At 48.7% G+C, this 11,669-nt stretch overlaps 4 protein-coding genes across 4 annotated transcripts; 2 read left to right on the plus strand and 2 right to left on the minus strand.

Annotated features, from left to right (window-relative positions):
• Positions 1-508: 508 nt before the first annotated feature.
• LOC126574322 (cyclin-dependent kinase 2) lies at positions 509-1,676 on the plus strand. Its single transcript, XM_050234461.1, has 2 exons — positions 509-739; positions 806-1,676. The coding sequence occupies exons 1-2, from the start codon at positions 582-584 to the stop codon at positions 1,572-1,574; spliced, it is 927 nt and encodes a 308-aa protein (XP_050090418.1). The 5' UTR covers positions 509-581; the 3' UTR covers positions 1,575-1,676.
• A 44-nt stretch (positions 1,677-1,720) lies between these two features.
• LOC126574314 (translin-associated protein X) lies at positions 1,721-3,133 on the minus strand. The gene is made up of 2 exons (XM_050234448.1): positions 2,752-3,133; positions 1,721-2,664 (listed from the first exon to the last, which is right to left on the minus strand). The coding sequence occupies exons 1-2, from the start codon at positions 3,027-3,029 to the stop codon at positions 1,920-1,922; spliced, it is 1,023 nt and encodes a 340-aa protein (XP_050090405.1). The 5' UTR covers positions 3,030-3,133; the 3' UTR covers positions 1,721-1,919.
• Positions 3,134-3,327: 194 nt separating this feature from the next.
• On the minus strand, positions 3,328-5,564 carry LOC126574267 (heat shock protein 70 B2). Its single transcript, XM_050234350.1, has one exon. The coding sequence runs from the start codon at positions 5,395-5,397 to the stop codon at positions 3,475-3,477; it is 1,923 nt and encodes a 640-aa protein (XP_050090307.1). The 5' UTR covers positions 5,398-5,564; the 3' UTR covers positions 3,328-3,474.
• Positions 5,565-6,445: 881 nt separating this feature from the next.
• LOC126574257 (heat shock protein 70 B2) lies at positions 6,446-8,712 on the plus strand. Its single transcript, XM_050234339.1, has one exon. The coding sequence runs from the start codon at positions 6,613-6,615 to the stop codon at positions 8,533-8,535; it is 1,923 nt and encodes a 640-aa protein (XP_050090296.1). The 5' UTR covers positions 6,446-6,612; the 3' UTR covers positions 8,536-8,712.
• Positions 8,713-11,669: the final 2,957 nt, after the last annotated feature.

Genomic DNA, 11,669 nt, shown 5'->3' on the forward strand with positions numbered 1-11,669 from the left:
TCTGGCGTTTGGGTGTCCACTGCGATACGCAGTACTCAGTATTGTACGCCCCATGAAAATTATGTTGATCAAAGATATGACGATTCTTAATCGTTGAACATTCAGCAAAGTATGTTTTATTAATATGTTTCCATCCAATCCGTTCTCTTGTGTTTCAGTACACAAAGCGCAAGCCAAGCGGATCCGGATGAACGCGAAGTTGTAGGCTAGGATTGAGATGGAGTAGCAATTTCGAAATTGATTTAATAGCAAGCGGCATGGCTTTATAAGGAGATAGATTCATCATTCAGGAGCGATATGCAGTCGAAATTAGATAATTAAAACAGTATTTTCTTCGTTTTTATTTTCGGTTTTAACGAACAACCACATCTTTATAGCACTTTAAATCAGCTATAAACTGAACTGCCCGAAACCCATGTGACCCAGCTGTCAAAAAATCGGGAAAATTGTCAATTTTACGCGCCTTTTTTTGAAAAACAAGCATAATTTGGAAAACACAATCTTTTGAGGAAAACATATAACACCTTTTCCGTATTTTGTGGACAAATGCTTAGGCTGGCGCTTATTCAGAGGTGAAGATAATGCGAGTACCGATCGCTGGCGGTGTGACAAGAATGACGAAGATAGGTAACTTTGATAAACTAGAAAAGATCGGCGAAGGTACCTACGGTGTTGTGTTCAAGGCGACCGATATCTTGACGCAAAAATGTGTGGCTCTGAAGCGAATTCGGCTGGACAGGTATCGTGTTGGTTCGTGCTGGCTTAACCGCGGTGAATAATGATAATTGTGAATGGTTTCTTTCAGCGAAACGGAAGGTGTACCTTCAACGGCCATGCGAGAGATATCGCTGCTGAAAAGCTTGAAACATCATTCAATAGTGGAGCTCTTCGACGTTATCATTATCGACACCAGCATCTACATGATCTTCGAATATCTCGATATGGATCTGAAGAAGATGCTGGATAGACACAAGGCTAGCTTCAGTCCGGCGCTGGTCAAGAGCTACATGCATCAGATGCTGGACGCAATCGCACACTGCCATCTGCACCGCATCCTGCATCGCGATTTGAAACCACAGAATCTCCTCGTGGATCGCAAGGGCCACCTGAAGCTGGCTGATTTCGGGCTGGCTCGCGCCGTTAATCTGCCCATTCGTGTGTTTACCCACGAGGTGGTAACGTTGTGGTACCGTGCGCCCGAGATTCTGCTCGGTACCAAGTTCTATTGCGTTGGTGTGGACACCTGGAGCTTGGGATGCATCTTTGCAGAAATGCTGATGAAACGGCCACTGTTTCCGGGTGACAGTGAAATCGACCAGCTGTACAAAATCTTCCGCCAGCTTGGCACACCGACCGAGCAGACCTGGCCAGGGGTGTCCCATTTAGCCGATTACAAGAAATCGTTTCCGCAGTGGCAAGCCGGTACATTACCGCTTGAGCTTAGAACCGAACGAGATGCGCAGGCACTTTTTAGCGAGCTGATGCGATACGACCCGACAGCACGGCTGTCGCCTAAGGATGCCATGAGTCATGCTTACTTCGATGATGTACAACTGGTTCCGCCGGAATTCTAGCCGCCATCATATCAACATTTTCGATCTCACTGCCGTATATTCGAAAGATTTCAATCGAAACTACCATCAAGCTCAATAAAACGTTTGCTTTTCTATGCCAAATCTATCTGTTGTGTGTTTCTTAGTTTGGAGAATAGTTGAAAATCTTGATTTCCGGAGCTTCATGTCCATTATCCGGAGCCGTTTATTCCCAATTGAAGCAGTGAAGTTTTGAATGAAATTCAAAAACGATATGAAGGATAATTATTAAAACAAAGAAAACAATCAATGTGGATAGAAGGACCAGCGGGATCCTGCGAATGTTGTATGGGTTGGAATTCAAAAAATGTAAAGCAAATCGCTGTCTTAAAAGTAAACTCCTTCGTCTTCTTCAGCTGCTTCGAAGTTTGCGTTTCCTACGAAGCTTGCGAATGCTTCATCCGATGGACCACCACCCCATTTTGCTGCCTCACCACCGCGCATCGTCACATTGTAGCACACGTTTTCGCTCTTCACTAAACTCTGGCGCAAGGTGCCCATTTTGTGCGTAAAGTCACGACTGCGGGCTGATGACACACTCAGAAATCCGCGGTACAGATCCTGCATGAAGCGACAATGCCCGAAGCAACTATCGACCTGCCCCGAGCCCAGCCCGTTGATGCACTTTCGCATAATCTCTCCACTCAGATCCCCCAAACCGAGCACGAAATCAAGTGGCTGCAGCAAACAAACGCTCTCGATTGTTGCCTTGCTATCGCTCGCTGTGGTTGAAGGAGATTCTGTTTCTGTTTGCCCTTCAGTACCCTCGGGAACTGCCACTGTGTTTGACTCGTTCGGTTCGTTGGCGGATTCTTGCTTCACTGGTGGCGTAGCATCGTGTTTGTAGCGTAACTTTTCCTGCACCGCCTGCCAGTGCGAGATGTCCTGGCCGCTTGAGTACTCGTAGAAGGAATAAGCTTCGATGAACTCCTGCATACCGTGAGTATACGCCCGTGCATACTGGTAGGCATCTTGGCCGCGTAGTTCCTTTGCGATGGAGAAAAACTGGTTGCGGAACAGATTCTCCAGACGCTGCTTCGCTTCCTCACAAACTTTAGCATCGTTATTTTTCCTAAATCGGAGGTAAAGGACGAGATTTGTACAAGAATGGTTTGGTAAATGAATGAATGTGGCATCAATGGAATCGCAAGAAGCCTACCTGGGATCAATCGTGTGTAGCAGGAAGATAATCCGCTTGCTTTCGATCGTTATATCTCGGCTGCACTTAACAATCCGCTCGTGGCGATCATGCTTCGCATCAAGTTCACGGGCGTATCCGCGGAAACTCTGGATAATGGGATTTGTTTCATCCAAAGAACCGGCATTTTGCCCATCTCTACCTCCTCCACGCCGGCCACCGCCTCCAGCGCCGCTTCCACCACCACGTCCGCCGCTTCGTCCATGGTGGTTTCGTCTGTTACCACGATTTTGGCTCATTCTTTTTCGTTGCAAGTGAAGCTATTTACTTTATTCGAACAATCCACGAACAAGAAGATAAGAAATTCGATTCCAGATCGGAAAAACCCGCAAAATACACAATCGGCAGCAGCTTTGTTGACGATTTTTGACAGACCACCCGCTATAACATTTTTTATAACAACTCCTTGAGCAGTAGGTAGCGTTGGAGAAAGAAGGCTCCAATTTTATAGCAAGAAAATGCTGCATCCGACTAAGAGAAAAACTTAAATGCTACAAACCAGGAAATCTCTCATTTATAGTTTAACAGTACCGTATGTATTTCCATCTAATTCATAACATTCTATTAATACTTGTATCTTAACACAGCATAAATATATCCATAGGAGCATACTAATTGAGTAAATCGTATTCAGTCCATTCCCTTCCTATTCGAATCATTCTAAATTTCCTTCGTTCCTACTCCTTAATCCACTTCTTCCACCGTCGGACCCGCCCGTCCACCGAATCCTCCGGCTTGCTGTGCGCAACTGCTTGGCGAAGGACCGCCTGATGCCTGCTGGTGCAGCTTGGTCATGATGGGACTGCAGACTCGCGTTAGCTCTTGCATCTTGTGCTCAAACTCCTCCTTATCGGCCATTGTGTTGCCATCGATCCATCGCAGAGTCTCGTCGCATCGATGCTGCACCGTCTTGCGATCGGCCTCGCTGAGTTTGCTCGCTCCTTCCCCTTCCAGTGATTGCTTCAGGTTGAAGCAGTAAGCCTCGAGTTGGTTGCGGGCGGAGATGCGTTCGCGTTGCTTCTCATCCTCCTCACGGAACTTCTCAGCTTCCGACACCATTCGATCGATGTCGGCCTGCGACAAGCGTCCTTTGTCGTTCTTGATCGTGATGTTCTTCTCCTTTCCTGTGCTCTTCTCCTTAGCTGCCACGTTCAGAATTCCATTGGCATCCAGATCGAAGGTCACCTCGATCTGCGGTACACCACGCGGAGCCGGCGGAATGCCCGAGAGGTCAAACTGTCCCAGGAGATTGTTGTCCTTGGTCATGGCTCGTTCTCCCTCGAACACCTGGATCGAAACGCCTGGCTGATTGTCGGCGTACGTCGAGAAGATCTGCGTCTGTTTGCACGGAATGCGCGAGTTGCGCTCAATCAGCTTCGTCATCACACCTCCGGCGGTTTCGATTCCCAGCGATAGTGGAGCCACATCCACCAACAACACGTCCTGAATCTTATCGTCCTTGTCGCCGCTGAGGATGGCCGCCTGCACCGCTGCACCGTAAGCCACCGCCTCATCCGGATTGATTGAAAGGTTCAACGATTTTCCAGCAAAGAAGTTCTGCAACAGAGACTGCACCTTCGGGATGCGTGTGGAGCCTCCTACGAGGACGATGTCGTGAATGGTGCTCTTATCCATCTTTGCATCGGACAGAGCCTTTTCCACTGGCTGCAACGTCGAACGGAACAGATCCGAGCACAGCTCCTCAAATCGTGCCCGACTGATCTTCGTGTAGTAATCGATGCCATCCATCAGAGCGTCAATCTCGATCGTTGCTTCTGTGCTCGAGGACAGTGTGCGCTTTGCCCTCTCGCATGCCGTTCTCAAACGCCGCAGAGCACGAGCGTTCTTCGACAGATCCTTCTTGTGCTTTCGTTTGAATTCCTCGACGAAATGACCCACCATCCGGTTGTCGAAGTCTTCGCCTCCCAAATGAGTATCGCCGGCTGTGGATCGTACCTCAAACAGTGATCCCTCGTCGATGGTCAGAATGGACACGTCGAAGGTTCCACCTCCCAGATCGAAGATCAGAACGTTCCGTTCTCCCTTCAGGTTCTTGTCCAAGCCGTAGGCCAAAGCAGCTGCCGTCGGTTCGTTGATGATGCGCATCACATTCAATCCAGCGATCGCTCCAGCGTCCTTCGTTGCCTGTCGCTGGCTGTCGTTGAAGTAAGCTGGTACTGTGATGACTGCATTCTTCACGGACTGGCCCAAATACGCTTCGGCGGTTTCCTTCATCTTCGTCAGCACCATCGAACTGATTTCCTCTGGGGCAAACGTTTTGCGCTCTCCCTTAAACTCGACGCGGATCTTTGGCTTACCACCGTCATTGACCACCGTGAATGGCCAGTGCTTCATATCGGCTTGGATCTTCGGATCGTCGAATTTGCGTCCAATCAATCGCTTGGCATCGAACACCGTGTTGGTCGGATTCATGGCCACCTGGTTCTTGGCTGCATCTCCGATGAGGCGCTCTGTGTCCGAGAATGCCACGTAGCTCGGCGTCGTTCGGTTGCCCTGGTCGTTTGCGATGATCTCCACCTTTCCATGCTGGAACACACCCACGCACGAGTACGTGGTGCCCAGATCGATTCCAATTGCTGAAGGCATTCTGTGTTTGTCACTTAACTTTGATGAATATACTTTCTCAACTGACTTAATAACTGATGTGTACGATTATTCACTTTCTGATGCAACGATTGATTCACTTGGATCACTTTTCGATGCTTTTAAACTCTTCGCTTTTCACGTGTTCGCACTAGTTTCGCTTTGCTTGCTCAGATTCAAACTGACGAACCCCGCCGAACGGAGCGGTTTATATATGACACCACTCGGCTTCTAAAAGCTTCGAGCACTTTCCAGAATTTTCCCCGAAGCTGCTCGAACGCGACGAGGGTTGTGTGCTGCGTTCTGGAAAATTCCCTTGCGTACGAATCATCCAAGCGGCCCCAGCTATTTTTAACCAATCGCGTGCGTGATGATGGAAAATGCCAGAATGTGCGAGTGGTGGGCGATTGAGGAGGTCATAATTGAATGCCGATTTATCCGCTTACACCGCATAACTCGTAACGAATTATCGAATAACGATTTTTCAAAATTTATAAGTATCAAAATTTGTGCCCAGTTTTTTAGTTTTAATATAATTTTTACGATAACAAGCTTGCTGGTAATTGCATGTCTTATTCATATGCAAACTAAAAAATGAAAAAAATCTGTTTTTGTTGTATCTGTAATCTGTTGCAATAAATTAACTCTCTTAACTTAAACTGTTTTAAAAAGTATTAAACGCATTCTGACCCACCAAAAACATGTGTAGTCGTTCTATTGAAGAAGCCTTCTGATTAATAATCGCGCATTTCTTTTATGGCCAGCCGATAAATGTGAATCAAAACATCAAAACAAACTTTTTGTCCAACTCACTCGCCCTCCTCTCGCACATTCTGGCATTTTCCATCATCACGCCAGGTGGTTGTCTAAAAATAGCTTAGGCCGCTTGGATGATTCGTACGCAAGGGAATTTTCCAGAACGCAGCACACAACCCTCGTCGCGTTCGAGCAGCTTCGGGGAAAATTCTGGAAAGTGCTCGAAGCTTTTAGAAGCCGAGTGGTGTCATATATAAACCGCTCCGTTCGGCGGGGTTCGTCAGTTTGAATCTGAGCAAGCAAAGCGAAACTAGTGCGAACACGTGAAAAGCGAAGAGTTTAAAAGCATCGAAAAGTGATCCAAGTGAATCAATCGTTGCATCAGAAAGTGAATAATCGTACACATCAGTTATTAAGTCAGTTGAGAAAGTATATTCATCAAAGTTAAGTGACAAACACAGAATGCCTTCAGCAATTGGAATCGATCTGGGCACCACGTACTCGTGCGTGGGTGTGTTCCAGCATGGAAAGGTGGAGATCATCGCAAACGACCAGGGCAACCGAACGACGCCGAGCTACGTGGCATTCTCGGACACAGAGCGCCTCATCGGAGATGCAGCCAAGAACCAGGTGGCCATGAATCCGACCAACACGGTGTTCGATGCCAAGCGATTGATTGGACGCAAATTCGACGATCCGAAGATCCAAGCCGATATGAAGCACTGGCCATTCACGGTGGTCAATGACGGTGGTAAGCCAAAGATCCGCGTCGAGTTCAAGGGAGAGCGCAAAACGTTTGCTCCCGAGGAAATCAGTTCGATGGTGCTGACAAAGATGAAGGAAACCGCCGAAGCGTATTTGGGCCAGTCAGTGAAGAATGCAGTCATCACAGTACCAGCTTACTTCAACGACAGCCAGCGACAGGCCACAAAGGACGCTGGAGCGATCGCTGGATTAAATGTGATGCGCATCATCAACGAACCGACGGCAGCAGCTCTGGCGTACGGGTTGGACAAGAACCTGAAGGGAGAACGGAACGTTCTGATCTTCGATCTGGGAGGTGGAACCTTCGACGTGTCCATTCTGACCATCGACGAGGGATCACTGTTTGAGGTACGATCCACAGCCGGCGATACTCATTTGGGAGGCGAAGACTTCGACAACCGGATGGTGGGTCATTTCGTCGAGGAATTCAAACGAAAGCACAAGAAGGATCTGTCGAAGAACGCTCGTGCTCTGCGGCGTTTGAGAACGGCATGCGAGAGGGCAAAGCGCACACTGTCCTCGAGCACAGAAGCAACGATCGAGATTGACGCTCTGATGGATGGCATCGATTACTACACGAAGATCAGTCGGGCACGATTTGAGGAGCTGTGCTCGGATCTGTTCCGTTCGACGTTGCAGCCAGTGGAAAAGGCTCTGTCCGATGCAAAGATGGATAAGAGCACCATTCACGACATCGTCCTCGTAGGAGGCTCCACACGCATCCCGAAGGTGCAGTCTCTGTTGCAGAACTTCTTTGCTGGAAAATCGTTGAACCTTTCAATCAATCCGGATGAGGCGGTGGCTTACGGTGCAGCGGTGCAGGCGGCCATCCTCAGCGGCGACAAGGACGATAAGATTCAGGACGTGTTGTTGGTGGATGTGGCTCCACTATCGCTGGGAATCGAAACCGCCGGAGGTGTGATGACGAAGCTGATTGAGCGCAACTCGCGCATTCCGTGCAAACAGACGCAGATCTTCTCGACGTACGCCGACAATCAGCCAGGCGTTTCGATCCAGGTGTTCGAGGGAGAACGAGCCATGACCAAGGACAACAATCTCCTGGGACAGTTTGACCTCTCGGGCATTCCGCCGGCTCCGCGTGGTGTACCGCAGATCGAGGTGACCTTCGATCTGGATGCCAATGGAATTCTGAACGTGGCAGCTAAGGAGAAGAGCACAGGAAAGGAGAAGAACATCACGATCAAGAACGACAAAGGACGCTTGTCGCAGGCCGACATCGATCGAATGGTGTCGGAAGCTGAGAAGTTCCGTGAGGAGGATGAGAAGCAACGCGAACGCATCTCCGCCCGCAACCAACTCGAGGCTTACTGCTTCAACCTGAAGCAATCACTGGAAGGGGAAGGAGCGAGCAAACTCAGCGAGGCCGATCGCAAGACGGTGCAGCATCGATGCGACGAGACTCTGCGATGGATCGATGGCAACACAATGGCCGATAAGGAGGAGTTTGAGCACAAGATGCAAGAGCTAACGCGAGTCTGCAGTCCCATCATGACCAAGCTGCACCAGCAGGCATCAGGCGGTCCTTCGCCAAGCAGTTGCGCACAGCAAGCCGGAGGATTCGGTGGACGGGCGGGTCCGACGGTGGAAGAAGTGGATTAAGGGGTAGGAACGAAGGAGATTTAGAATGATTCGAAAAGGAAGGGAATGGACTGAATACGATTTACTCATTTAGTAAGTTCTTATGGATGTATTTATGCTGTGTTAAGATACAAGTATTAATAGAATGTTATGAATTAGATGGAAATAAAGCACATTACGGTACTGTTGAACTATAAATGAGAGATTCCTTGATATTTACTGTGTGGCATTCGAAAGTGCCCAAACGATTGGTTTTATTACCCCGCACCCCGCAGACGAATTCCATACAAGAAATCGCATTTTTGTATGCAACTGGCCCGTTGGGTATGCAACCCCTCCGCGAGTTTTTTTTTCTGCCCGTCGGAAAACTCGCAGGAAAATCTTTCTTGCTTACAAGTTGTACACAATCTCTTTGTGAAGACATCAACCAAAGAGAATTCGCCCATTCGTCGCCGCGTGGCGAAAAAAGATAAAGCACAAAATAAAAGAACTCGCCGGTTTTAGGTGGTCCGCTTTCTGGGTGATTACAACGGAAAGAAGGACAGAGCCCATAAATCACGCTAGCTGTTTTTCAGCCCGACACCCGCCTCCTACATTAGACTGGACGCGGCCGGACGAACAACCCCGAAAATCTGACCCCACAAAACCGCGAACCGGAGATGCCACCATGCCACGGCATGCACTGACCGCGGCGGCAAATGTGGGGCAATAAAAAGGGCGCTAAAATGTCCCCCGATGCTCGTTTCCTGGCGAATCATCAGCGTGAAACACAGATGTCACCGTCCATTGTCATGTTCAAAGGCTTTAGGGGTCGGGGTGCTGGTGAAAGAAAAAAAAATACAAAAAGGATTCGCTCGTGCTGCCGCTCGCCCGCCCGCCCGGTATCGTCGTTGTTCATTAGCAAACATAAACATCGCACCCGGTCACGGTCCCGAGCTAACATGCGGGGGGCATTAAAAGGGCTGCGGAGTGAGCTTCTTGCTCGTGTGAAAAATTAAGGCATGGCATGACCGCCCCACATTAAGGTCCTCCGTGAAGGGCTTAATCACTTTGTGCTTTCGCATCCTGTGGCCGCATGCGGATATATAGAGGTGATCTACTTTTCAACGGCGCCTGTAGCACGACCTCCGAACACGCTAACAAACCAACAACGGATTGAAAAAAGGTGCGGGAAAGAAGAGTGTTTTGTTTATTAATATCACCAAACGAGTGAAAGCGCTTTAATGCTTTGAAATAAACCATCTCTTTAAAACGCGCACCCGCGTTATTCGAAGCTCCCCTTCGGTTTAGTTCGTGCGTTAGCTCCATCCCTTGATGTGTGGAAGGAACTAGGGTTGCAGGATTCGTTATTTATGATACAGTCAGTGTGTCATTAGCGGAGCATCATGGGGATCCTGTTGCTTACTATCTCTCACACCATGCGAACCAGTTACAACCATACGCCTAGGGTGCCATCAGGGTGCGTCAGTTTCGTGTCGTTGTCCTAGGGTTGTAAGGGTTTGGAGTTCGTTTAAGGATCAGCACTCGTCGTTACACTCCCTAAGTCATTACGGAGCTTTTCGGCGTCACTTCAGGATGTTCTCAGCGACAGAGAGGTTGAAGAAATATTTGCACAGTTTATTTTAGATTATTTAAGGACATTCCCTATACCCCAAATTGTAGGAAAGGGATATTGAATTGAGTTTAATTAAATAAAAGTTGTATCGATACTATCTGTTTATACAATTGTCTGCAACATTTTAATTAACCGTGACACTGCAATGCCAGCCTCTACAGTCTCAATTTTAAGCGAAACATCAATTCGCAACGGAATCTCCACTTTAATTAGCAAAACTATCACACCGCCAGGATCTGGCAGAAGACATAGATGGTTAATTTTTACTGCCACACAAACCACCTCATAATCGTTTCCGCAACGCAACGCAACTCTGCCTCGAAGCAAAAATTAAAGAAAAACACAAACCCTTTCGACGAGATGCAATACCGAAAAAGGAAAGAAAAGAAGGGCCGGAAAAAATTTAAACAAACTAATTCCAAAACCGCCCGGTTTTGCGCGGGATTTAATTTGAAGATGGTTGGCAAAAGGCGATGTGGAACGTGTAATGTGATACGGCTTATGAAGCGCTACCGTGGGGACAGCAGACCACAGACATAATAATGCGCGCCAGCGACTTACTTGGAACGAGGGTTAAGTTTACAAAAATTGCCCTTCTCTCCGTCACGCTCGGTTCTTTAGTTTACCCTTTTTTAGTTAGCTCTTCACCGGTTCGTGGAATAGGAAAAGGAGAGAGAGAGGACGCGGGAGCATCATTTCCCGAGAACCACGTGCCGCTGATCGCGTGCGTTTGTAAAGAAAAATCACTTCAATGAAACTTTGCCAGATTTCTTGGTTGATTCCGCCGCCACCCATCGGCCACACTCGTGAAGACGCTCGGTACCGTGTGTCTCTGTGCGCCTGTGTATGTGTACCTTTAGGAAGTTGGGAGCTGCTCCTTTCGGGAGCTACTTGCCAGAAGCCCATTTCGTATAATTTACCGAGTGAGAATAATTGATGATAGCACCGAGAGGCTTGACTCTCCGCTCCTCAGCGCTGGGGCTCATCCAACGTTCATCTCGAGGGCACCGGAAGGGAAAGGTTGGATGGTTGGGCGTTCTGTTCTGGAGCGCGCTGTTCAGCACAAGTACTCCATCTCCAGCCCCGAACCGAGGGCACCGAGACGGAGACGGAGACCGACAGCGAAATGCTAACCAATTTATTTATAAAGTCCTCGCTCGCCAAGGCAAGCAAACCAGCGGGGCCCAGCGGGTTTCTCGGTTGAGCGTGATCCCTCTCGGCACTTCGCGAACGCCCGCGTGCCGCTCGCACGCGTACCGTGGCCCCAGAAGGGCCCGAGACGATCAGTTTGGTTATGGGACATTGAAAGTTTATAAATTTTTTGCGCCTCTTTTTCCTTCGGTCGCGAGCATTACCGGGTTTGTCACTCCGTTGTCACTGCGTGGCGAACGCGGTATTACAAGTTTTATGTTCCGATTCGAACGGCCGCCCGGCCGTTGTTTTCCCTGTTGCTGGGCCCGAAAATGGCTCCCTTCTGGGCCCTTCAAGATCAGTGTCATCTTGAGTTATCTCATCCGAAGCCGCTGATGGTGAATGGACA

Source organism: Anopheles aquasalis, chromosome 2, assembly GCF_943734665.1.
Source record: "Anopheles aquasalis chromosome 2, idAnoAquaMG_Q_19, whole genome shotgun sequence".
Taxonomy (NCBI): Eukaryota; Metazoa; Arthropoda; class Insecta; order Diptera; family Culicidae; genus Anopheles; species Anopheles aquasalis.